This window comes from Callorhinus ursinus, unplaced genomic scaffold, assembly GCF_003265705.2.
Source record: "Callorhinus ursinus isolate GAN/ISIS: 27379988/994484 unplaced genomic scaffold, GSC_fseal_2.0 scaffold3, whole genome shotgun sequence".
In the NCBI taxonomy this organism is placed as follows: Eukaryota; Metazoa; Chordata; class Mammalia; order Carnivora; family Otariidae; genus Callorhinus; species Callorhinus ursinus.
The window spans coordinates 50,158,094-50,185,460 of record NW_027397065.1 but is presented as its reverse complement, the minus strand read 5'-3'; the positions used below and the strand labels follow the sequence as shown (position 1 = coordinate 50,185,460).

Genomic DNA, 27,367 nt, shown 5'->3' with positions numbered 1-27,367 from the left:
TGGAGTTTTGTACGGATTATTAATTAGATCCTTTTTAATGCTCTTAGAGATACAGAAGTAAAGATTATAGAGCTTCTAAAAATGACTTGTGACGGTGGGACTTTGTTTTCTTCCACTGGGACTCTGCACAGACTGGGCCATGTGAAGCTCTGGGATTTTCCAGGGTTATGCTCTTGACAGAAACAGGTCAGCGATGCTGATGGCCTTTCACTGTCCCAACCCCCCTGTCCTCTGAACGGGCTGCCCAGCATGCCCAACCCCCACCAACATTCCTCTCAGAAAGGTGGTCAGCCTAAGGACAAAAACAATACCTGTGGCCCCTGGGCCTTTCCAGAACCTTCTCAAAGATAAAGTCTCTCAGGCCCATTACCTCATCCCATCATCCTTCCTTGGCCTCTTCCTGTGCTGGAGGACAAGGAGAAACCTGAAGAGTCGGGGTGAGCTAAACGGCTCAGGTCTCCACAGCAACTCCATGGTGCTCCAAGTCCTGAAAGCTTCCTGTTGTCCATTAGGCTGGACAATTCCTCAGCTCCTTTGCCCAGGGGAAAAGTGAGTGATAACAGGCAGAAAGGCCCTGGGGCTGTGGTGCCCCTGTATACAACATAGAAACCTGTCACAGAGGGGGACCTGCGGCAGGCGTTCAGGCAAGGTCCAGAGACAGTCCAGAGATGGGGGAGGTCGTGAGATGTGTCCCCACACCTAAGGTCAGGGCATTTGCAGATCCTGATGCTCCATTTGGTCACCTTTGCAGTGTTCGAGGATGGCTCATACAGACAGCGTAGGACGTACAGGACAGGTGCTCGGGGTAAATTTGAGGGCCGGGCTCTTGTTCTGCTAGAAAGTTTGGCATCCACATCTCAGGGCATGTTACTCCCTGTGCTGAGACATCTTGAATTAGACATCAAGCTGCTGCTGACGGAGCACAAACTGGGGGCAAAGGGGGTCTGAACGGATGTGATACCCGAGTGGTGATGAAGTGCTTCTGCTCCATAGTAGTCTGTCCTCCTCACTCCAAGACCATTAGTGGAAGGCAGTCGTTCTTAGCATAGAGGTCAAAGAGCAGGCTCTGCAGGTGCACTGTCTAGGTTCAAATTCTGATCCAACACCAAGGAACAGTGAGGCCTTGGGCAAATTGAGGTTGCAGTTTCCTGGTCTATAAAATGACCAAAAAAGAAAAAAAAAATTAAACCTATCTCTCAGGGTTTTCATGAGGATTAAATGAGATCTTGCATGTGATGTGCTTAGCCCACAGGCTGGCACATAGAACATGTACATTAAATTAAAGCTATTATAATTAGTGGTGGTGAAAAGCTTCCGGACAAGTCAGTACGTGGCCCTGCCCTGCTATAAGTTGCTGGTGACCTCAGATAATCTTCTCAACCTCTCTGGATCCGTGCCTCTTCCTCTGAAAATAAGAGTTGAACCAAAGCTAGGCCCTTCTATTATAAAGATCTCTGAAAATCTGGAGGAAGTCTGAGCCACTCGCAGCTAATTCACAGCTAATTCACGGGCAATTTCAATGCCTCAGTAAACTACACCACCTCTGGGGAAGCAGCTGAATGACAGGGTGCTTTTCAAGATATTTGGCCAGGGTGTGATGACTCAGAAGAAACAATGAGGACAATTCTCAGTCCTGGAGGTAACGAGAAGTCCCCTGCCAGTCCCCAGAGAGAAAGCCCTTCATAAGCTCATGGAAGGGGGGCAGGGCTTTCATAGAATTCTAGGATGTCAAAGCTGGAAAAGCTCTTAGGGAGTTTCTAGTTCAGGGGGTTTTAAGCTGCGTTCTGTGAGTGCTTCTACAGTACCATAAACTACTAATATTCATCTCATTTTGTATACCTCAAGCTATATTTACAACTATGACTGAAAAACAGCAAAGACACCCACATTAGTCACCCATTAATTTTTTTTGAAATCCTCTTGCTTTATTTATTTTTTTTATTAAAGATTTTATTTATTTATTTGACAGAGAGACACAGCGAGAGAGGGAACACAAGCAGGGGGAGTGGGAGAGGGAGAAGCAGGCTTCCCGCTGAGCAGCGAGCCCGATGCGGGGCTCCATCCCAGGACCCTGGGATCATGACCTGAGCCGAAGGCAGACGCCTAACGACTGAGCCACTCAGGTGCCCCATTCACCCACTAATTTTAACACATCAGAAACCATAATCCATTAATATATTGTGGCAGATTCTGCTGGTAGTCCCCTAAATCTACTCTTTCATTTTTACCTTTGCTGTGGAAATTACAGTTGGGCGGGTCCATGGCCACTCAGATTAGAGACGACATTCCCCAACCTCCCTAGCAGCTAGGTAAGGCTTTGTCATTAAGGTTTGGTCATGGGATGTAAGCAGAGGTTGTGAGTGCTACTTCTAGGGGTTAAAGTGAGAGGGTATGCCCTTCTTCTCATCCCTCTTCTTGCTGGATCTAACGTGGACGTGATGGTGGAGGTCAGTCAGCCACCTCGGGCTCTGAATTGGAAGTTTTGTGTTGAAGATGGTGGACAAAAGAGAGAAGGAGCCTTGGGTCCTCGATGATCACTGAGCGCATCCCTGTTCACCTGAGTGCCTTGGGCGGCTCACCCCAGACTTCATTTACCTGAAGGAAACATAAACCTCTATCTTGTTAAGCCACTTTTATTTTGGAGTTTGTGCCTCTTGCAGCTAGCCCTAACTGACACAGTTGTGTTCTCAGTGATCGACTTTATAACATATTAGTAATATTTTTATAGTTCACTGAAAGATTCTAAGGAAAACACCTCTTGTAACTCCCACTCAGGTCAAGAAATTTGCAGCCACCCAGAAATTTGTAACTCCCCCTCAGGTCAGGAAATGTGCAGTCCTCTGTGTGCCTTGACCCAATGACAACACACTACTTGCTCTTAAAAGCATCTCTATCCTGACTTTTATAGTAAACACTTCCACAATATAATGATGTAATATTACCTTAAAAACACTTTGGTTAGAGAGCACTTTTATCTGTTTTAGATGGGATGACTCTTAAGGCTTTGACAGACGTCTTCCTCTGATCAGAAAGTTAGAAAATGATTGAAATAGTCTGACCACCTCATCCTACAGAGGAAGAATGTAAGGCTCGGCGAAAGGAAAAGCTTTCTAGTATCAATCAGCAAATTAGTGGCAGAGCAAACTAAGACTCAAGTTCTCTCTGACTCTTTAGCATTTCATTTTCTAGTTCTTTCCAGGAGAAAGGACCCCAGATACAAGGTACCAACCTTATCCAGTGACTCAAGGATGGGAAAGAATGGCCAACAAAGCCTCTGTTACAGGACATTCCATCCTCCAACACCAAATCTGGCTCTTTCCACATAGATCTCAGGGCAGAGAGGTTGCTAAGGACCTTGGCAATGGTTCTTCCCAGATGGCTTTGCCTTTTAACCTAACAAAATGCACCAGCAAAGGTCACGGAGGAGTCACAGACGGAGGCCACACAATGGAGATGATAATGAAGTGGGGCATCTCTCCCCTGGTGCTGTGTGTGCTGAGCCTGACACAGAAGCCCCAGAGATCACTGTGGTGAAGTATGATGCTGAATCTCTGGGACCAGAAGAACTGAGAGGCAGAGATGCAGGTGGAAGCAAGCCCAAGCTCTTCTGCCATATTCAGTCAACTGTCTTCACAAGCGCGCGGCTGCTCCTAACTCAGTTCCAGAGGAATCGCTCACGCTCATGAAAGTCAATTATTTTTTATTTTCATTTTTATTTTTTTTAAAGATTTTATTTATTTATTTGAGAGAGAGAATGAGATATATATAGAGAGAGCATGAGGGTCAGAGGGAGAAGCACACTCCCTGCTGAGCAGGAAGCCCGATGAGGGACTCGATCCCGGGACTCCAGGATCATGACCTGAGCAGAAGGCAGTCGCTCAACCAACTGAGCCACCCAGGCGCCCAAAGTCAATGATTTTTTTTAAAAAGATGCTCATCACACTTTTTTGTAGGACACGGCAGAACCCGATAGTTCTCACTGGCCAGATTCCGTAGCCCCCTCTGTCCCGGAGTTTTGGATGGTTTACAGGTAGGCCTGTTGGCTTCTGCCTTTTCCTATGGACTAGAATTAGCAAACACCATTTAGTAAAGATGTTACTATGTGTTCCCTGAGGGGGCAGGGGATATTCCAAGGACACAACGTTTAGGAAACAATGTATACTTCATCTTCCTTTTAAAGAGTCAGGAAGTACAGTGTCAGCATAGTGAAGGCTCTGAGAATCCCCACAGTGAAGAATTTTGCTTGATTTTGACTGACTTGCCATTTCCTGAACTTTTTTGACTTTTGAATCTGGTGTTTCACTAGTAGCATCCTGCCTAGGACATTTTGGCAAGTGATGCTGCAGCCCCTTTGAAGGATAAAGGATGCACTGATACACATGAAATCACACACACCCCATGACTAGAAAATCACCTTTCTGGCTCAGGTAGCCCATCTCTCTGGAAAAGTACTGAATTATCCCCTACTCCGTAAAACTCCATTCCTTATAGCCCCAAAAAGAAATTGTGGAACTGACCTAATCCTGCCCAGTCTGGGGTGGGATCCCGGGGGATGGCTGGCTGGGCCTTGCCGCCTGGCACCGGCCTTGTTGTACCAAGAAGCCTGGCCAGCCGGCAGCCACCCAGTGTGAGTCTGGGCTTGTTTTCCCTTCCTCTCCCTGCTCTTTTTGGAACACAGCTGAATGGCCCCAGTCTCCCAGCCCTACTCCTGGCCAACACTGGACCCCTCGAAGTCTGGCCAACTCCTCTCCCACTGCCCTTGCTAAACAGCCCCCTCCACGCTGTGAAGCACAGCATTGGGCTGTTTTTCTCCCTTATGCACCCCAGGAAGCCTCTCCTGTGCCTGGGCTTCTTTCCCAGACCTTGGCTGCCAACCCATTTTAAACTCATGCTTAGCCCAGTCAGTCACCTGAAGAAAAAGAGACTCGCAGAGAGCCCAAGATGAAAGAGTCTTTAATCATGTGGCTTTTTGAGTTTTGTTTTTAGCAGGAAAGCCTTATTTTCAAAACAAACTATCATGCGGAATTTACCAGTTTATAGAACAAATAAGCAAGGACATTTGTGGAAGACTTGTTTGTTCCAGCAAAACTCTAGAAACAAAATGTCCATTAGTAGCAAGCAGGCTTAGTAAAGTTATGGTAAAGTCATACCCCAGAATACTACACAGCCACCTAAAAGCGTAAGGCAACCCCCAACACTAGCAAACGTCCTAGGAAAATCCATATTTTGGGTGGACAATATTTGGCTAATGATTTCATTTTAGGACAAAAGTGAAGAGGGGTTTCCGGGACACAGAACTTTAAGTGATAAGATTGAGAAAAATCCCAGGCAAAAAGACGAGTTGGTCACCCTACACTTAACAGAAATTAAGACTTTGTTTTAGAAAGAAAAGATACAAGTATATTTGTATATTTGTATATTTGTAAATTCACAAATGAAATTGAACCAGTATTTATACTATAAATACAGAGGCAAAACTGTGTGGACTGATAGGAAATACAAAACCATCTCAAGATATAGTAATAAGTAAGAAAAAAACGCAAGGTACAAAGATCAAGTGTGCTCTCGTTTTGTAAGTTTTCTCCCTCTCTTTTTTCCCCTAAAGGTCAGAGTCAGGGAGCAGTGGGAGATTTATTCATGTAATAAAGTGAAGCTTGTGACTTCTTATCTACTTGTGTACCATATCATAAGAAAATGGCTGGTCTGGGGGCGCCTGGGTGTCTCATTTGGTTAAGCGTCTGCCTTCGTCTCAGGTCCTGATCCTGGGGTCCTGGGGGCGAGCCCTGCATCGGGCTCCCTGCTCAGCCAGGAGCCTGCTTCTCCCTCTGCCTCTGCCTGTCGCTCCGTCTGCTTGTGCTCTCTCTCTCTCTGTCAAATAAATAAATCTTTAAAAAAGAAAAAAAAAGAAAATGGCTGGACTGATTTTCACCAAATTCTAAGGACACGTTTGGGATGGTCTGACTTAAAATATGGGTTGTTTGGCATATGAAAACTTCATTCTAAGGAGCCTGAGGAGGACACTTCAAAGAGATAAGCCATCATTCTCCAGAGAAGCTGGTCCTAGTTAATAAGAGAGGCCCGCATAATCACCAGTTGGGAAAGACACACAATATGGGTTCAGGTCCACTGACAGAGAAAACAAAGAGGTGGTTTATAGTGAGTGTCCAAAATAAAGGATCACAAGGTAGACTTTCCAAACGGAAGGCCTCATTGTGCAGGCCTGCTCCCCACATGGGTGAGTAGAATCAGACATCTAAATATGTTAGGATGTAGATGTGTGTATCCAGATGTGTAAGGATGTAGGTGTGTGTATCCAGATGTGTTAGGCTGTAGTCACGTGTGTAGGTATGCTTCCGAGTCGAGCAGCTCTTCTGGTTATTAAAGCTCGCATTTCCATACCCCTGAAATTAATAATACACTATATGTTAACTAACTTGAATTTAAATTAAAAAAAAAAAAAGAAAAAGCAGGGAGCCTGGGTGGCTCAGTCGTTAAGCGTCTGCCTTCGGCTCAGGTCATGATCCCAGGGTCCTGGGATCGAGTCCTGCATCAGGCTCCCTGCTCTGCGGGAAGCCTGCTTCTCCCTCTCCCACTCCCCCTGCTTGTGTTCCCTGTCTCGCTGTCTCTCTCTCTCTCTGTCAAATAAATAAATTAAAAATCTTTTAAAAAAATCTATTAAAAAAAAAAGAAAAAGCTTACATTTTGCAGACTACCCCTGAAAGATAAATATGAAATTGGTAATAATCAGTGTCTCTGTGATGAGGAGGATCACAGATATAAAATGAACAGGTACTTATTTTTCATTGCATAGCCTTTTGAACTGTTGGCAATATTTTCCATTTTTATATAGCAAGTGCTTTTTCTTTTATGAAATATTTCAATGTACAAAAAAGATATAGAGGATAATAAAGTTAATATTTTTGTGTTGGAGCACCTGGGTGGCTCAGTTGGTTAAGTGTCCAACTCTTGATCTCAGCTCAGGTCTCAGGGTTGTGAGCCCTATGTTGGGCTCCATGAAGCCTGCTTAAAAAAACAAAAAACAGGGGTGCCTGAGTGGCTCAGCTGGTTAAGCATCTGCCTTCGGCTCAGGTCAAGCCCTGTGTTGGGCTCCCCACTCAGCAGGAAGCCTGCTTCTCCCTCTCCCTCTGCTGTTCCCCCCTACTCTCTCTCACTCTGTCAAATAAATAAATAAAATCTTATTTAAAAAACAAACAAACAAACAAAAACCTTTGTATCTACATGCAGGCTTGACAAATCTTAACATTTTACCATATGTGGTTGTACTAGAAAACCCTACCGCTCCCTTCTTGTGTCTTTCTCCTCTCCTCACACAGAACACTTTGGACACTTCTGGTCATCAGATGTGTGGAGTGTTCTGTGTTTTGGTTTTTGTTTTCCCCCACAGCAAGCAATTCTGTGACACCAGCTGAGTGTCCTACAATGTAACTCAATTCTGACATTATCTATATGAAGATAGTGTCAGATCCCACAGGTGAAAGCCTCAGTCCCACAAGACTCCCCCTACTTAAATGCCAGTCCCAAGCAGATCTGTGGCAGACCCCTAGGCAACCTTCAACTTCTATTTGACTTGGCTATAAATTGGAGGTTCTCATTACTCCCTCCCCTTTGGATATGGTTATTTACTACAACAGGGAACTCAGGGAAAAACTTACGTTTACCAGTTTATTAAAGAATATGATAAAGGATGCATCTGAAGAGCCAGATGAAGAGATACATAGGGAGAGGCCTGGGAGAGTCCCAAGCACAGGTGCTTCTGTCCCTGTGGAGTTGGGGTGCACCACTTTCCAGTACATGGATGTGTGCACCAACCTGGAAGCTCTTTAAACCCCAACTCTTTCGGATTTTCTACATGGATGATCACTCATCTGCAAATAAAGACAATTTTATTTCTTCCTTCCCAAACTGTGTACCTTTTTTTCCTTTTCTTGCCTTATAGCGTTATCAAGAACTTCCTGTACAATGTTGAAAAGCAGTGGTGAGAGAGGACATCCTAATCTTGGACCTGATCTTAGTGGGAAAGCTCTAAGTTTCTCACTATTAGGTAGGATGTTTGCTATAGGTTTTTTGTAGATATTATTTATCAAGTGAGGGTGTTCCCCTCTGTTCTAATTTACTGACAGTTTCTATCATAAGTGGGTGTTGGGTCTCGTCAAATGTTTTTTCTGCATCTACTGATATGATCATGTGGTTTTTCTTTTTTAGCTTATTGATATGTTGGATTACATTAAGTGATTTTCAAATGTTGAACCGGGCTCGCATACTTAGAATAAATCCCTCTTGGTTACGATTTCTAATTCTTTTTATTTTTTTTAAAGATTTTATTTATTTATTTGACAGAGAGAGACACAGTGAAAGAGGGAACACAAGCAGGGGGAGTGGGAGAGGGAGAAGCAGGCTTCCCACGGAGCAGGGAGCCCGATGTGGGGCTCTATCCCAGGACCCTGGGATCATGACCTGAGCCGAAGGCCGACGCTTAATGACTGAGCCACCCAGGCGCCCCTTGTAATTCTTTTTAGACATCATTGGCTTGATTTGCTAGTATTTTGTTGAGGAGTTTTGCATCTGTGTTCATAAGAGATATTGGTCCATAGATTTCTTTCCTTGTAATGTCTGTCTGGTCTTGGTTTTGGGTATTGCTGGCCTTATAGTATGAATTAGTATTCCTTCTGTTTTCATCCTCTAAGAGAGATTGTAGAGAACTGGCATAATTTCTTCCTTAAGCGTTTGGTAGAACACAACTAGTTAATTTTAATAAATAAGGGGAGTAGTCTTGGTAGAAAGATGCCCCCACTGTCTACTACTCTCTTTTTCCTGAGGTACCTGCATGGAACCTTAGATTGCCATTGAACACAGCTCGAAATCACTGATCTAGATCATGAATCAACAGATTTTTCTATAGAGGGCAAGATAGTAAACATTTTAGGCTTTGTGGGTCATATGGTGTCTGTTGCAACTCTTCAACTCGGCCAGTGCTGTGCAGAAGCAGCCCCAGATAACAGACATGAGAGATAAAGGCGTGGCCATGCAGAATTTAGTGGAAGAAGCAGGCTACATAAAAATACTAATAAGATGGTTAATGCTCGTTGAATGCCTACTACACACTAGCCGCTGTAGTAAATGATCTACCTGGATTATCTTAATTCTCAGAACTGCCCTGTGATATAAATGCAATGATCTCTAATTTATGGATGGGGAAACCATTTTTGTTTTTTTATATATACAGTTGACCGTGAACAGCATGGGGGTCAGGACACCGACCCTCTGCGTGCCCCAACCCCCTGCACAGCTGAAAAATCTTCATATAACTTTTTTTGTTAAGATTTATTTATTTTAGAGAAAGTACACGGCGGGGAAGGGCAGAGGGAGAGAGAAATTCAAGGAGGCTCTGTGCTGAGCGTGGAGCCTGATGCAGGGCTTGATCCCACGACCCCGAGATCAGACCAGAGCTGAAACCAAGAGTCCCACTCTCAACTGATTGTGCCACCCAGGCACCCCGAAAATCTTCGTATAACCTTTGACTCTCCAAAAACTTAACTACTAATAGCCTGCTGTTGACCGGAAGGCTTCACCTTTCCCTCTAGCCCTTCCTACCATCTCAATGGCTTTTCTGGCCTCTCTAATTACCAGGAACATAGAGGGAACCACATCTTCTGTTTAGAGCAAAAAAGGAGTTAGATACCCACAAACGACTGCCTGGGTGAAGGCTATTTCCAAATTGGATCCTGGGAGGGGCAGTGTCAGGGCCAGGTCTGCTGGTGGGTGTGGCCTGACTGGGCAGGCCCGGTCCTTTTACAGAGTGGAGAGTGGTAGGAATCAGGGACATGTCCTCAAAAATGTGAATTTTGAGATGCATTGATTGACCATCTACCACACGCTGAGCACTCTGTATCACCTGTGGATTAGGTGCCACCTGCCCAGATGAAGAGAGATGGAGTTAACTTGCCCAGGTTCCCTCTGTTTGAGGGACTTGTCTAGCTCTTTCCATGCTGAGCCAGGGACCATGTGGGCTGGCACAGGAGCGGTGGGGGTCCAGAACCGCTTGGCCTTTTCCATGTTTTCTCGGCTCCCACTATCAGGAAGGCATCAACAAAGAGGCTAGTGACCAGACGGTCCGTTAACTCCAGCTCTGTCCCTGAGGAAAGGCTGAGGAGGGAATTTGGGATACTCCTCGTGAGGTAGGCCAGGGAGGGGTGATAGGCATAGGGAAGGAAAAGCATGTTCTGCCTCTGAGGAGCCACCACAGGGAAGGGCTAGACTGATGCCCCACATGGGGCCCCAGTCATGGAAACTGCCAGAGGCATAAGGATGGGTTCGACACCAGATCCTTCCCTCACAGAGCTGTCCAGGGCAGAGCAAGCTGCTAGTGGTGCTCCCTATTAGGGATGGTGTGCAAGTCAAGCCCTGGCGCCACCCATCAGAGGGAGGGGACGTGGACGTTGGGCTGCATGACCAACTAGGTCTACTCCTTCCCTAGGATCCTGCGATGGTGAGGATAGCCAAACTGAGTACCCTTTGTGTGTGTGCATTACTCACTTCACTCTAAGAAAAAGGTATTGTTATTATTCCTATTCTATGGATGAGAAAACTGAGATCCTGGGCAGTTAAGCAGCTTGCCCAAGTTCACACAGTTGGTGAACAGCCAGACTGGGGCTGAACCCGTTTGCGGAGCCTGTGTTCTTATCCAAGATCCAGCCGGCTTCTAGCTGTCTGGGGATCTACCATAAAGGGTCAGGATGCTAGGAACCTCCGATGAGCAGACCCAGGGGAGACAGATCCTTATTTCCAGGGACTTTGATATTTCAAGGCCTTCATGAGATTTGCAGACCTCCCCCATCTTAGGTAGCAGATTAGGAAACCCATCTTGTCCACTTAAACTAAGTAGCCACAGGCCCTAAGGACATGGAAATCTAAAATCAGCTCTGACAGACACTCCCTAGAAATTGCAGGCCTGAGGTTTTTAGGCGACTGGCACTAATTAAAGGAGAACACAAGAGAGGACCGCGACCCCAACTGCTCACACCCATAGGGTGCAATGCTGAGATTCCGTTTTTTACTTTTTTTAGTCTGCCACGGCCAAAAGAGGGAGATCCGATGTTTTCCCAAATTTCAGTTTTCAAACTTCAAATTGTATGACGGTGGAACTTCTTGTTCAAACAAAAAGCTTCATTTGTGGAACGCTGTCAGCAAGCATTTGGCATGCGATGATCTTAAGGTTCACAACAGCCACATGGGATAGGTACTATTATGACCCCCATTTTACAGGTGAGGAAACTGAGTTGCACAAAAGAATCAGTAGCTTTCCCAAGTTACCACGGTTAGTAGGTGGTGAAGGAAGAATTTGAATCCAGAGCTGCTGAAGTCCAGAGGATATAGGCCTGGGCTAAAGGAGAAAGCCAAGCTGATAGAACCATCACCTGAGCTGCCTTGGTTTGAGTCTGGGTGTGTCGGGTTGGAAGCGTCCAGCCCACTGAGACTCTCCCTTGTGCACTGCAGAGCCCTTGGGGAACCATGCCAGTACCGGAGAGCAGTATAAAACACTGGAAACAACTCAAAATGTCCATCAACAGGTGAATGAATAACCACTCATGGCTTGTGGTACAGCCATACAGTGGAATACTTACTACTCGATGATAAAGAGACACGAATTGTTGTACCCATTAATAACAGATGAACTTCAAAATAATCATGTTGAATGGGAAAAAACAGGCAAAAAATGAGTATATACTGTATGATTGCACTTATATAGAAGTCTAGAACATTTAAACTCATTGTGACAGCAGGATGGTAGTTGCTTGGGGTGGAGGGAGGGGTAGAAAGGATTACCAAGGGACCTGAGGAAATTTTCTGCGGTGATCTAGTCACTATCTTGATTGGGGTGATCATTTCATGAGTATGTGTTTGTTTGTGTCTCAAAAAATCATACCTTGGGGCACCTGGGTGGCTCAGTTGTTAAGCATCTGCCTTCGGCTCAGGTCATGATCCCAGGGTCCTGGGATCCAGCCCCGCATCAGGCTCCCTGCTCCTCCCTCTCTCACTCCCCCGCTTGTGTTCCCTCTCTCGCTGTGTCTATCTTTGTCAAATAAATAAATAAAATCTTAAAAAAAAATTCATACCTTAAAATGAGTGCAATTTATTGAATGGAAAGAATCATACCTCAATAAAGCTGTTAAAAAAAAAACTGAAAAATAAAATCTTGTATTTAACAGGAGGTCAGGACAGAAGGTGACTAGCTTAAGCTCACTCAGCACTTAAGGGGCCCCCTCTGGGGCCCACACCACCATGGGGGACACAGCCTCACTCACGTCCAGCCCCCAGGCTCTACCTCCAGCCCCTTGAGGGGCAGAGGTCTTCTCTGAAGCTATGGGCTCTGTCAGCACTGGACAAACCAAGGCTTTGGCCACAGGATGGATGGTTGACAGAGGCAAAGTGGCTGGGAGCTTTACCCCATCAGTCCCAGAAACAATGACAATGACAGTTACTGGGACCACCCCAGAGGTCACTCTAGGCTGCTGTACTCACCACCAGGGATCTTTGACAAAAATATAAGCCTGCTGAAAGGATTAGACCAGGCAATCTCCTCCTCTGAAAGATTAACCCAACAAACATCTACTGCACACCTACCATGCACCAGGGTCTGTCCTCGCCCACTGTCTCATGGGGACCAGATAGGATGGAATGACATTAACGTAAGGGCACGACACACAATGAACACCCTCCAAACGGTACCTATTACACAGCCATCAAATATTCCCTCGGTGCCTGTTCTATGCTTGGCCTGATGCTGGAGGACAGGAAAGACATGGGGACAAAGAGCTTTGTCCCAACCCTGAAGCTGTGGGATCAATGCTGTGAGGGTCAGGAGAAGAAATAAATTACTTCCAGTTGTGGAGAGGTTTCATGGAAGCTGTGGTATGTAAGGGAGGGAAAGGAATTTCTACATGGAGACAGGGTGGTGGTGGGGAGGTAGGCGGAGAACATTCCAGTTACAGGGGGGCAGCACGACCCAAAGCCCGATACCTAGGGGACCCGGGAGCGGTTTGGCTGCAGCGAGGGCTGGGTCAGGCGTTGGAGGAGGCCCTGAGCAGTACGTGGACACATCGGCTCCCCACTCCCACCCCCACAGAAGCCCGCACTCTGCTGGCTGATCTCACTCTGTGGGCGGCCAACTGCGCTGCTGACAGGTGGGACAGCTTCCCAGCCCCTCTGGAGCCTCAAGGAACAGAACCAAGGTCCTCAGCTGGAAACACGGATGGGGGGCGGGGGGCTGGGGAAGAACTCCTCCCAGGCCCACTCGTCCCAAGCGGCGCCAGTGCCTCAATCCTGGGGCGTTCTCAATGGGCCAGCCAGCCTGAACCAGGTCTCCTGGGAGGCTCCAAAAATGGAAAAACCCTCAGGTTCATCCACCCAGAACTCACGGGACCGGTCTTAAACTTCTCCTGATGGTCCAACCCAAAGGACACTGCCATCTGGTGGCCAAGAAAGCCAGCTACCATGAGGGTTGGGAGCGTCCCTGTGCTGAGGACCACAAAAGCAGAAATGGTTGAGAGTTCATAATCTCATAAGGGGACCAAAATTAATGCTAGCACACAGCTTAGAGTTGAAACAAAGTCTTATTTCTGGCCACCAAGCTCCCTGAGGTGCAGGCATTATCCACATGCAGAGGAGGAAACTCCTTCTGGGGACATGAGGGGACGGATCTAAGGTCACAGCTGGGTCGCAGCTGCAGAGCTGGGTCGCATCCGAGCCCAGCAGTGCTGGTCCCCCATCAGTGCCCCATAAATGGCTAAAGCGATTCTCAACGTGGGGTACCCAAAACCCTTTCAGAAGGTAAAGGGGGTAAAAATGATTTTCATGAGATGCCTTTTCCTTTCACTTACAATCATACAGTGAAATTTTCCAGAATCTAAAGATGTGCAATGGCTTCATCTAGTCCCAATGGTTAATGGGATATGGGCTCGTGTATTTTTGCATTTCAAAAATTTAATTTCTAATAAGGCATAACCTACATAAGCAAAAGCTCTTTGAGATACACAATAATAATCTTTAAGAGTGTAAGAGGGTCCTAAGACAATAAAAGTTTGAGAACTTCTGGTTTAAAAAAATATATAGTTAATAAAATAAAGCTACACACAGTAAAACATTCCCTTTGTTTTGACATAACTGAATGAACTCTGTGAGACACTAATTTTTAGGCTGACTGGAATCCTAACTGCCATTTCTATAGACTTATGATTAATGGAATACACACAAATGAGTGAATAAAGAATGTTTACTGTCTAACTGGTAAGCACCACTTGAAGCGATTTACACATATCACCTCTAATCCACACGGCCGCCATCTGTAGTAGATGCTATTACTACATTTTATGCCTGTACACACCGAGAAATTAAGTGGCCCAGCTGGGAGGTACTGGAGCATGGACTCTATCCCAGGCAGTCTGTCTACAAGCCTCTACCCACTTTTCTAACTGCTGTAAGATTTAACATCCCTTCAATGCAATGCACCTGATGACAGGAGTCTTTCAAAATATTGAAAACAAAGGGGATCACCCATCTGGCCCAACATCTTCACTCTGTAGATGGGAAAAGTGAGGTGCAGAGAGGGGAAATAACTTGCCGAAGATCACAGAGCAAAGAATCACAGTCTGTCAGGCCTGGTGCTCCCAGTGGGGAGCCCTTAGAACTCCAACCCCAGTAAGCACTGTAATTACTCCTTCAGAGCATGTGAGCAAGTAATATCCAGACACTGCAAGAGACAACACCTCCAACAAAAGCGGCTCAACTTTATTGCAGGGAAGCTAGGGAGAAGCAGGGCAAGTGAGGGTCACTACCATCGCTGAGCAGGACTGCCAGGCCCCTGGTCTGTCGGGAAGGCAGGAGATCAGTGTCCTGGAAGAGACGAGAAGTTAGGTGGAAGGAAAGCACCATCTGCTGTGCGCATGAAGGCATTGCAAAAGCAGCAGAGGTTCACTAAGGGCCAGTTGTGGGAGGTTAAGTGGGAAACCCAGGTGCTGGAGCAGAACGAGCACCGCAGGATTCAGCCCTGCATGCCCCTCCCACCAAGTCTGTAATAGTCGGGTTGGCTGGAAACCATTAATCTCGCCAAAGCCAATCTCCGCCAAAGCCAAACTCCGCCAACGCCTTCTCCTGGGGAACCTCCGGGGCTGCTGGGATGGTAGGTTCTCCCTGTCCTATTTCAATTCACACTGGGAAGACAATGAACAAAATCACCAGCAAACAAATCTGCTGATGAACAGACAGTTGAGGTGACTTTATGACCCAGAAACACTCTCTGAGTCCCAAACCTGGCTTCAAATGCGTCACTGGGGAGCATCTTAAAACAGACAGAGAGAGATGCTGCAGGGATGTGGCGGGGGGGGGGAGCTTGCTTGATAGGTAAGAATCACCAAGTGCTGTGCATCTGAGTCTGCAGAAGCCTTTTCATACTACACGTTGCTTGCTGACATGCTTGCCCAGATAAAATTAGCTGGTATCAAAATTTGCTTCAAAATAATGGGCACAGATGAAAAAGAACAATGATGGCAATGACTTATCAGTGGATCTGGGTAATGGGTACACAGGGATTCATTTTACTACTTATATGTTTAAAACTTCCATAATAAAAAAAAGCTAAGATAAATTAATTAAAAACTATGAGAATTCCTCAGCCATAGAAAGGAATAAAGTGCTGATCCGTGGTACAGCTGGATGAATCCTGAAAACATTATGCTAAGTGGAATTGTATGGTTCCTTTTAAATGAACCATCCAGAAGAGGCAAATCGAAAGGCCAAATGCAGATTAGCGGCTCCCAGGGGCTGGGAGACGGGGCAGTGGAGAGTGATCACTTAATGGGTTTGGGGCGTTTTTCTGGGGTGATAAAAGCTTTGAAACCAGAGTTGCACAACATTGTGAATGCAGTGAATCCACTAAATGGTACACTTTAATTGTGTTATGTGAATTTCACCTCAATAAATTTAAAAACTACTATGAGAAGAACACACATCAAGTTACCCATGGTTTACAACTGGCAGGAGTTGAACAAGATTCAAATGCTCGGGCCAGGAATCTCCAAAGTGAGGGGTCTATGTTGGGGCTCCCCCATGTGGTTCGCCTACTCAGGAAGTTCTGGCTCTTCCCTCCTTCCATCCTGTCTTGTCGGAGCACTTTTATCAACCACAATCTTATAAACTGACACGGAGGCCCCGTACGAAACAGGGCAACCAGGGATAGATGGAGGGGCCCAGAGTGCCACCCATCATTCTCCTCCAAAACTCCTCAGGGTTCAGGAACCATGTGACCAACACTGATCCATAGCATGGTGGAAACATATCTTCTCTTTGAGGATCATCCTTCATTTTCAGAGGGATTTCCTAGTAACCTCCCCCCACCAACGGCAGGAAAACAGGATAGAGGTTGTGGCCCCATTTTAGAAATGAAAGGCCTGAGTCTCCAGAATGTAAGAAGTATTCAAAGTCACAGTGTGAAATGAGGACATCATTATTCATCCTGGGCTCATTCCTGACCGTGGGCTGTGTCCGTGGACAGAAAGGGAATGAGGAAAACAGATGCATCTGACATGATTTGCATGTGATGTCACCCCCTACACAGGACATAGCCACAGCCCACCTGTCAGCCGTAGCTGGCCTCTGCCTGGGGAGCTCTTGTGGGCCCACACACAGGGACAAGGCCATCGGCCACAACAGAACTCCCATTCAGGATGCCTTTCATCTTGCCTCTGCTACTCGCCTGTGTGGGGCTTGGGTTAAGCCACCTCCCCTCTCCAGGCCTCATGTTTCTCAGTGGCACTGAGCCCTGATCCACAGCAGGGATGTGGCAGTCACTATAATTCAAGCATGACAAGGGCAATGACAGCCAGGAAGGGAAGGATTCTGTGCCGTGAAGGATTCTGGAGCAGGGTACAGAGGGAAGGAGCGCTGGATCAGTCAGTGAGGTCTGTCCTGGTTCCACAGCGAATGGTTCAGCACAGTGCCACACTTACGTGCCTCTCTGGATTGTGGACATTTAAAGGGGACATCCAGCTTGGACATGAGGATTGCTTTTGTACCAATCGGGGCACAGAGCATGCTCAGGAAGCGGACAGCACTTCCGAGTGGGGAGAGAAGCGCCAAGTTGAATTAACTTACCTGGTCAGGGCACAGAAGCATGATGCCCAGGGCATAGGGTCCTCTTGGATGGGACAGTTTATCAAAGCATTGCCCAGGCTCTACGCTCTATACTTAACCCCTGCTGATCACGAGATGCACTCCCCAAATCATAAAAGGGACCGTGGGAGACATAACAGTGCTCTGTGTACTCTCAGGGGGCTGTAAGGATTCCCGGAATGTGGGATTTGCATTAGATAATGAAGTATTTTGTACAAGGGCTGGGGCTTTACCCACCTGCTCCCTTTGGTCCATCTTGGGCCCAGGGGTCCGGGCCCTCGCTACTTGGGGCCAAGGTAGGAAACAGCCTTTCCTGTTTTCTCCAGGGTCTCCAGCAGAATGTCCACGCTGTGCTCAGAGTTGATGCAAACCTTCTTGTTGGGCAGGTCAATGTCAAACTCAACTCCTGCAGGAAAAGGAAGTGAGGTGTGTGGGGAGGAAGCAGAGACCCTCCCTGTCAGAGCCAGAGAGTTCAGGCTCTAGAATTCTTATTCACAACCACCTTCCCCTTTCCTCCATGCCAGGGATCAGCAAACTCTTCCCATAAAGGGCCAGAGTCATGTTTTAGGCATCAGGGGCCACACGGACTCAGGTGCATTGTCGTCTCTCTCTGTGTATTGCTTTTACACCCCTTTAAAAATGAAAAACCATTCTCAGCTGTACAAAAACAGCCTGTGGGCTAGATTTGGCCCACAGACAATAGTTTGCCAATCCCTGCTCGAGGCTGGGGCTTCTTTTAGGTTTTTTCTTCTTCTTCTTTTTTTTTTTTTTTAAGATTTTATTTATTTATTTGAGAGAGAGAGAATGAGAGAAAAAGCATGAGGGGGGGAGGGCCAGAGGGAGCAGACTCCCCGCCGAGCAGGGAGCCCGATGTGGGACTCGATCCCAGGACTCCAGAATCATGACCTGAGCCGAAGGCAGTCGCTTAACCAACTGAGCCACCCAGGAACCCAAGTTTTTTCTTCTTTTTAATTTCAAAAGTAATTAATACAGACACACCATTGGGGAAAAAAAAAAAAAGCAAACATTTCTGAATAAACTAGAAAGTGGAAGGCCTCCAGAAGTCACTATAAACAGCATGGCATCTACCCAGTCTTTCTCCCAGACAGACAAGTGAAAAGTAATTCCCCCAAATGGCATTGTACTCTATAAACACGTCTTGCTATATTTCACTTTCCAATGTCCAGGGGATCTTGCCATCTCAGTATATATAGACTTACATCATCCTCTTTTTTTTTTTTAACGCATTTTTTTCAATCTGGCTCCATCTATCCTTATTTTTTTTTAAAGATTTTATTTATTTATTTGAGAGAGAATGAGAGAGAGAGAGCACATGAGGGGGGGAGGGTCAGAGGGAGAAGCAGACTCCCCGCTGAGCAGGGAGCCCGATGTGGGACTCAATCCCGGGACTCCAGGATCATGACCTGAGCCGAAGGCAGTCGCTTAACCAACTGAGCCACCCAGGCGCCCCACATCATCCTCTTTTTAACAGCTACACTGCATTCCACAGTGTGGACGCCCCGTACATCTACTCAGTCCCCTGCTGCAATGCTACAGTGAACATACTTGAACATATAAAACTTGTGAAAATATTTCTGTACCATGAATTTATGGAATGGAAACGGGGGAGCAACAGACTGGCACATTTTAAATGTTGATATTGTAAAACCACCCTCCTAAAGGGCTTTGTCAATTTCAAGCCACCCTCCCTTCCCCTAAGAACAGTCCATGGGAATACCTAGAATGTATCTTGTTGAGAAAATGGAATGCAGAGGGAAAGCCCTTGATAGGTTCTAGGCCTGACTTCACCACTGACTTGTTGGATGACTACAGGTGGGTCCTGCCCCTTCTAGGCCTGTTTCCCCATCTGTACATGAAGGAATTCAGGGTGGCCAGCCCTTATGGTCTCTCCGATTCACATATGCCATTAGCTGTGATTCCTCAGGCCAGCACTGCTCATCTAAGGCTCCAACTAATCCTTCTGACTTCAAGAGGCCACCCAAGTGGGGACAGTAGTCAAAGATGGGGAGAAACCCATCCAAGTTCAAAGGGAGATCCCCAAACATCAAACAGTCTTAAAAAAGTCCAGGGCACAGGATTTAGTCATAATGTCTGCAATTTATACCTAAGGATACTGAGGGAGAAAAAAATGTAACGTGTCCTTGCTCCACACTGGATTTTTGTGTTTTGGTTCAGAAGTGTCTCCCTCCTCTTTGGAACAAATATTTTGGTAGCATCATAGAGCTGGAAGAAACTCTGGGATCATCTAACCCAGTGGGTTTCAAACTGTGCTCCTTGCAGCCCAGATTCCTGGCCAGGTGTCCTCAAGCCGTCAAGAGTGAAAGCAGGCCCACCCTCACCCTTCACTTCATCTGGAACGTGCCACGTCACACTGGAGGGGCTTTCAAGCAGAGTTTCACTCTTTCAGGATCCACAGCAGAAGCTGACAGAGGCTGACACGTCCACACACAGCTAGGGTGGCCCTAGTCACACGGCAAGTCAGCAACCAGGTTTTTCCTCCTGCCTCAGACTCTTTCAAATTAAGATTCCAGTTTCCAGGACTAGAAACCAGCCATTGACTCACTTTGGGCAAGTGTGTTCCCCTCCCGGGCTCTGGTGTCAACATCCCCATTCCACAGACGGAAAGGCCAACTCAGAGGAATGCTCCAAGTGCTAACGGGATCACATCCACGTGGAAGCCCTTCGAAATCTGGGTATTATTTGGGTTTTAAACGTGAAAATCTTAGAAGACGGACTGCCCAGCACTACCAGAACGCTGACCACAGCTCAGTCATTACCTCATGGACCCCCAGGGCCAGACCCCAGCCCTCTTTGGGCCTCAGTTTCCCCAGCTGAGAACCAAAGGGGCTGGATGAGAATAACGGTTTTCTACATATGTCCAGAAGAAGGGCTTTAGGACTTCTGCATGTGACTTGAGTCAAAGTTCATTTTTAAAAAATACTACAATTTTGTAAACGTTAATAGAAAATGACACTCCAATGTATCGTCTGCAAAATGATCACACCGAAGATCACCAACATGTCAACTAGTGCTGCCAGGGCCATGAGCTGGACGATGTGGCCAAATCCCAGCTCCGCCACTTTTACTGTGAGATCTCAGCAAAGTCACTCAACTCCTCTGAACTTCAGTTCCTCCTGCTTATAATGGCGACAGTCTAAGGAGCCACCTAAATGGCTCTGGTGAGGAACAGATGATTCGGTCCGCACAAAGCCACCAAGCAGAGTACTGGGCACATGCTAAGTAAGTACTCAATACATTTTAGTCGTTCTTTTATTATCGGCTTCAACTCAAGCCTCTCCAGCTCCGTGGCTGCATGCATTTGAACGCAATTTAAGGGCACCGGCCTCCCCCACCTCACCCCTACCCGCGGGCCGCTCACTCACCTCCCAGTTTGTTCAGCACCCGGCTGACGGCATTTGAGCAGCCTTCACAGGTCATGTCCACGGAGAACTCGTGCTTCTAAAACAAAGGGGACCGTAAGCCAGTCCTGCGGCACGACCCACACCCCCCACCAGCATGCAGGCCCACCCAGGGGCCAAGACAGAGCGCAGAGAGACAGGGCCAGGCTGGCTGTCATCAGACGCACCAGCAGCCGGTTTCTGAGCCCCACTCTATTAGACTGTAAAGTGGAATTAAGAAAGGGTTCCTCCATCTCACAGGCTGCTGTACTGAATGAGATAATCCCTACAAATCCTTCAGCAGTGTCTAGCACACGATGAGTAGAATCATCTGGGAAGCTAGTTTAAAGTCTTACCTTCAAAATCTTGGTTCTTGAGACCATCGACAACTCTGACATAGGTGGGCCCATGGCCTCTGAGCAATGCTGATCTGGTGGTCTTATTTATACATCACATCATCGTCTGCATTAGAATCACCCAAGAACTTGCAAAAACTATTCTGATCAACAAGTGTGGGCTGGGGCGTCTATCGTGGCTAATAAGCATCTCTGGTATTCTGATACATGGAGATCACTGTGCTCACTCACGTGCCTCACGGTTCGAGGCAGCACCTGAGTCCTGGGAAGGGATTTGCCTGGACTCCCAGTGGGTTGAAGGCTGGACCAGTAAGGGCACCCAGACTCCTCGACTCTTCATATGGGCTCAACATCCTATAGTCTCCAAGGGCCTGAAGGCAAGCTTTGTTCAGTTCACTGCTGCGACCTGATCCTTGAACAGCACCTGGCACACAGTAGGTGCCTACTACATTTTGTTGAGTGAGCAGATGATTGACACAGCTGGTTGAGGACCTCTGGGTCCTTCCTTTGCTTTCAGACAAAATCTACTATACCAATACATCTTCTATTTTAAAATCTCTGGAAATAAGCCCGGCCTCAGTTCCCAGCTCTGACACTTACAAGCTGTACCACCACGAGTAAGTTATTTAACTCTTCTTGCCCTGGTTTCTACATCTGAAAATTGGGTATGAGAGTCCCTTTTCCAGGTTAGTGAATGGGACAATCACTTTAAGAGTGGGAGCCAGCCTGCAAGTTGGCCCCAGTGACCTCCACCTCCTGAGTATTTATGCCCTTGAGAAGTCCCCTTCCGCAATGTCTCAGGGTTGGTCTGTGTCTGGCAGAATATGGCTGAAGTGATGTTATGTGACTTCTGAGGCCAGGTCACGAAAGACACTGGGGCTTCTCCTTGCTCTCTCTCTGGAGGAAGCTGGCTGAGACGTCTTAAAGACCCTCAAGCAACCCTATGGAGAGGTGCTCATGGCGAGCAACTGAGTGTCCAGCCAACAGCTATGTGAGGGAGCCATTGTGGAAGCAGACGCTCCTTCAGATGACTACAGCCCGGCCGACATCTTCATGCATCTTTATCAGAGACCCCGTGCCTGGGACACCCCCAGAGCTACCTCCAGATTCCCGACTCTCACAAACTAAGAATTAATAAACGTTTACCCTTTTCAACCACCGAGGTTTGGGGTCGTTCCTCAGGAGCAAAAGGTAACTAAAACATTAAGAGGTTGGCGCCTAGTAGTCTCCACTGGGTGAAAAATTAGCTGCTGTGTTATTATTAGTTTTTTCCACAGCTCTCTTTTCCTTCACTTCAAAAAAACAATGACTACATGTTTATGGAGCATTCCAAAGTACTTTTTTTTAAAGATTTTATTTATTTATTTGAGAGAGAGAAAGAGGGAGAGAGTTCGTGAGCTGAGTGGGTGCAGGGGCAGAGGGAGAAGGAGAAGCAGATTCCCCGCTGAGCAGGGGCAGGCAGACGCTTAACTGACTGGGCCACCCAGGCGCCCAAGCATTCCAAAATATTTCAAATTTGCTACCTCAGTTGGAATTCTGGACATATCAGTGTTTCTCGCTGGAAGACCTCAGGCAAAAATCCCTGTGCCTTTAAAAAAAAAAAAAATTCCTGCGCCTTAAGGACCACAGTCACCTTATCTTACCAAAAAGGTATTAGCCAACTCAAGTTTTCTCAACCTCAGTGCACAGAAGAATCACTCGAGGACTTGAGGACATGCAATTCTGCAAGCAGTTGCCTCTATCGCTCTGAGGCTCTGGGCTGGGCCCTGGGACTCTCTCCATTTTTAACCCACTGGGGAGTCACAGGGAGGCAGGCTACACACCTAGAAAAACCGGACTAATGGCTTCTCAAGCTCTTTCCAAGTCTCATAATATGTTTGGGTTTGGCTTCAATCATCATTCCATCCAGGGGAAACTAAGACCAAGAGTTAAGAGTTTGGCTTTCCACTATTTTACTGAGGCCAAATCTGCAAAACCTGCCTTAAAGAAAACAGTTTTTCTTTTCTTCTAGTTAAACACCTCTGATTCCTTTAGCTTGTATGACTACTTAACAACAACCACAACAAATTCTGGAAAACAGGATTTGTAGCAAGTATTCCAAAATCTTGTCTTTAAGGTGTGGTCCTCAGACCAATAGTATCAGCGTGACCCGGGAGCTTGCAAAATGCAAAATCTTAGGCCCCACCCTAGGCCTCCTGAATCAGAATCCTCATTTTAACAAGAAACCCTGGCTGGCTCAGTCCGGGAAGCATGCAACTCTTTATCTTGGGGTCTTGAGTTCGAGCCCCAGGTTGGGTGGAGCGATTGCTTAAAAATAAAAACTAAAACAAACAAACAAACAAACAAAAAACAACTCCAAGACACCCAGTTTATTCCTGCCCACATTACAGTTTGAGATGCTGTTCTAGAATGTGAACTGGCAAACTACAGCCAGACTCTGAGCTGGTTTTATAAAGTTTTACTGGAACACTGCTAAGCCCGTTGGCTTACTTTCACACTGGAATGGCAGAGTTGAGTTGTTAAGGGACCAGATGGTTCGTGAAGCCTAAAGCATTTCAAGTATTCACCTGGCCATTTAAGAAAAAGTGTGCCGACTCCTGCTCTAGAATGACCAACAGACAATCCAGATTTGTCAATGGTTTGCACCTGGATACCCACCCAAAGACTTAAAGGGTCTGCAAGACCGACATAAGACCTAAATCTACCGAGTGCCCGTGCGCCAAATGCTCTGTACACAGAATCTCAGTTCTCACTCGGCTTGGGAAGGGAGCTAGAGACCCTATTTTACTCCAGAGGAAACTGACGCTCCCAGGGGTTCACGGAGCTGCCCACAGTCATGGGGCGAGTCTGTGCCGCAGCTGGGATGCGAACCCAGGCCTTCCTGGCTCCAGGGACGCTTTGCTAGTGAGGAGCTGCCAACAGCACTGCCAGGTGCCATCCTGTTACCCTGACTCTCAGCAGGAGCTCTGGGAGTGGGACAGCTGGTGAAGAGGAACAAGTGTATGCTGCCCAAGAACCTCAAGTCAACAGACAGTGAAGCTTTCCGCTGCTACCTACAGAGCATGGGTCCCCTTTCATCCTCCACAGTACGGAGGTCAGAAGCCAGGAGGCGGCTTCTGGGTGGCCAATGTTACAAGCCTGTGCTCTTTCCCTCTACTCGGACTTGCACAAGTCCATTTGGGGGTGGTAGAAAATCTACTTAAAGGACAGAGTAATCCATTCTTTACAGAGAATCCCAAGGCCAGCCCCCTATTGCCTGAGCCCCTCAAATGGGCCTGTCACCTCTAAGGTCCTTTAAAGCAATGAAAAAGTCCAGTAAACTGTAAAATTCTTTAGCAGAATCTCAGAACTGGAAGGGCAGAAATTGCAGTGGAGTCACCTTGTCCAGCCCTCCCAGAAAGGAAGTCTTTCTCAAATATCCAGGATATTTAGTCTTTGAACACAACGTCGATTAGGAGTTTACAAATACTAATATTTGAATGAGGACTACATGACAGGCATTGTTCTAAACACTTTGCACACATTACCCTGTTTAATCATCACAAGGTCCCCATGAGATGGCCATTATTATCCTTTCCTGACAGACAAGGGAGCTGAGATTCAGAGGTTAGGTCACTCACTCAGGGTGACACAGCTAGTGAGGAACAGAGCCCAGCCTGAAAATATCTTCAAAGTCTAAACTCCTAACCACTGTGGTCCTTGTTAAAATGGGGTTAACACTTGTCTGCCTCTAGTTCTACCCTACTTGTCCTAGGCTGACATAAGAGCTACCATTTCTTGGGGACTGGCTATGCTATGTATTTTACTGGCATTTTTCCAGGTACTACTAACAATAGTCCCGAGATTAGATTTTATCCCCATTTTACAGATGAGGAAATAAAGGCAGAGAGGTAAAGCGGCTTGCCCAAGGTCACCCAGCTGACAAGCAAGGGCACAGATTTTTTCAAAGAGCCTTCTGAGATTCCAAGTTTTTGTCTGAGAAACCTCTCATGCTGCTCATCTTGTGATATGGTGCCAAGTGCCCTCTTCATTCTGACCATCTGCTCTGGAGGGTCTTTTGTCTGTCAAAATCTCCAGAAGTGAACACAGACTATAGAGTGATCCTCAAGCTGGCCTTCCTTCACTGCCACCCTCTACAAAAACCTGGTCCCAGGGTGATTAATGCTGTCGTCTTATTGCCATAGGCAATTTGCTCAAGTAGGAGCACTGATAACATCAGGTTCTTTGTCCGTACTTTGTGCTGTCTGAGGATTTGTCTCAAGGCACTTGGCAAGACCCAACGGAAATGACACTTGAGATGTTTGTGACTTGGTCCAGGGGGCCTCTGGCTTATCTGCCAGCTCCCCAAAGCTAGGGTGATAAGACACGGGGTATCTGTGGGACACCTCTGGGTATCTACTTAAAGCAGAGCCATAAACTAGGCACCCTGGGGGAAACTGCTAAATACCACATGACCCCAACCAGGATCTACAGGATGTACTTGAGATCACAGCATACTCTCAATCCGGTATAACTATTTTTGTCTGGCATTTATTTCCCAAGTGGTCAGGCCAGGAGAGACTGGGAGCCTGAAGATAAGGGGCTAAATCCTGGCTCCACCCAATGCCTAAAGGAGGCCTCCAGTAAGTTACTGGGCTTTTTCTCTTTTTATCTGCCAAAGTCCTTGATTTGTTATCTACAAGATGAGACCCTGAGCAACCAGGTATGTGCATTAAGACTGAGTGAGTGGCAAAGGCGCCTAAGACCTACTCATTCCTCCCCAAACTCTGAGCAACTGGCAATTTTTTTTAAAGATTTTATTTATTTGACAGAGAGAGCACAAGCAGAGGGAGAGAGAGGGAGAAGCAGGCTCCCTGCTGAGCAAGGAGCCCATCCTGACCCAGGCCAAAGGCAGCCGCTTAACCGACTGAGCCACCCAGGCGTCCCTCAACTGGCAATTTTTGAGCAGGTCCCTTAACCTCTCATGGGCTCATGGGTTCAGGTTCAGAAAGTGATCGGTAGGAAAGGTTAAAAGCACTGTTGTCTCCATTCAGTGTCGCCCAGGGCTCAAATGAAAATGGGCGAGTGGGCAGGTGGTAGGAAAGAAAACCACGAATCTCTGAAAACCTGCCCCGCCCAGGAGGCAATAGCCACCCCACCCCCTCCCCCACTCCCCCTTTCAAGCCAGCTCCGCAGACAGTGGCAAACAGGGGTAAGGCGCAGGGACTAGACGTCCCAGTTCCAGCTCGCCACCTGCTTCCTGGGTGATCTCGGCGACTCTGCCCCTCCCTGGGTCTCAGTTTCCCCGTCTATGCAGGGAAGGGTTGGGCTTGTAACACCTAGAGGCCTTGCAGCTCCGATGTTCTGAGGCCTGACTCCTACATAAAACCCCTTTCGGATCAGATTTTCTAGAGGGTCGCAGAAGCTGCAAGTAGATGGGGAGGGAGGGAGGGAGGGAGTGAGAAGAGAGGCAAAAGCTCCGGCGGCGGCCTGAGCCCGTCCAGAGTAACGTGTGGCCGATCGGCAGTGCAGCCGAGGCGCAAGCCGGGGACCCGGGCCTGCGCGGGGCGGGAGCGAGCAGGCACTCACCGGCATGACTGTGGATTTGGTGGTGGCGGCGGCGGCGGCGGCGGCTGCAGCTGCGGGAGCGACGTTTCTGCCGGCTCGGAGAGCTCGGGCGGCTGTGCTTCCGGGGTTGGGCGCCGGGAAGAGCCGCCCCTCCCGCCAGGCCCCGCCCCCACCCGGCCCGCCGGCAGTTAGGCCCTGCCCCCTGGCCCCGCGGACGTAGAGCCGCCGGACCGCCGTTGGCAGCCCCGCCTCCTTCCGGTGGGCGGGGCCGGAGACCCCATTCGCCTGCAGCTGGCTGGGCCCGCCTCCAACGCCTGCTGGTCATTTTTCGGCCACCTGCTCCGTGTCAGGTATGTATTAGGGGCTGGGAATGCAAGGGCCCCGCAGTGAAGACGACAGGCTCTGCCCCTCCCTAAAGGGACGATCAATTTACTGCTGTAAATGAGTTCCAACCGTGAGCAAGCACAGTGCTGCGTATCCAAGATGCACTACTGAAAAGGATATGGCCCAGTCGGGAGCCAAGGGAGCAGGCGGTAAAAACGCAGTGTTAGACGGGCTGTATCATGGGAGCTGAGAGAGGATCTCTAACTCAGACTGGAGTGTGTTGGGGGCGGGAGAGGAGTTCCGAATGAGGAGGTTTCGGGAGGAGGTAATCTGAGTCAACGTTGGAGAGTACACGTTCATATGATGAAGGAAGAGGAGCTATTTGGGAAGGAGGGAGGCAGAGGGAACAGCAAGCACAAAAGTGCGAAGACAAGAGTGGGCTTGAGAGGCAGACACAAAGAGGTGGAGAAATGAAGCGACGAGGCTGCGAGATCCGCAGCCATGGGTGAGGACAGATGAAGGCAGAGGTGCTCTAGG

General features: G+C 47.6%; 1 protein-coding gene across 4 annotated transcripts; it reads right to left on the bottom strand.

Annotated features, from left to right (window-relative positions):
* On the bottom strand, positions 1 to 26,707 carry ATOX1 (antioxidant 1 copper chaperone). Of its 4 annotated transcripts, none has more exons than XM_025867193.2 (4): positions 26,528 to 26,707; positions 20,589 to 20,664; positions 17,422 to 17,590; positions 1 to 1,153 (listed from the first exon to the last, which is right to left on the bottom strand). In XM_025867193.2, the coding sequence occupies exons 1-3, from the start codon at positions 26,531 to 26,533 to the stop codon at positions 17,466 to 17,468; spliced, it is 207 nt and encodes a 68-aa protein (XP_025722978.1). In that variant the 5' UTR covers positions 26,534 to 26,707; the 3' UTR covers positions 1 to 1,153; positions 17,422 to 17,465. The 4 variants fall into 4 exon arrangements, with proteins under 4 accessions (XP_025722978.1, XP_073746833.1, XP_025722977.1 ...); XM_073890732.1 differs by lacking the exon at positions 1 to 1,153 and adding an exon at positions 2,013 to 5,885; XM_025867192.2 differs by lacking the exon at positions 1 to 1,153 and adding an exon at positions 14,273 to 14,910.
* Between the last annotated feature and the right edge of the window lie 660 nt (positions 26,708 to 27,367).

Excerpts from the sequence above, each read along its gene's own strand:
- ATOX1 (XM_025867193.2), bottom strand. Across the intron at positions 17,591-20,588 it reads GGTGCTGAACAAACTGGGAG|GAGTTGAGTTTGACATTGAC; the intron begins GTGAGTGAGCGG and ends CTTTTCCTGCAG.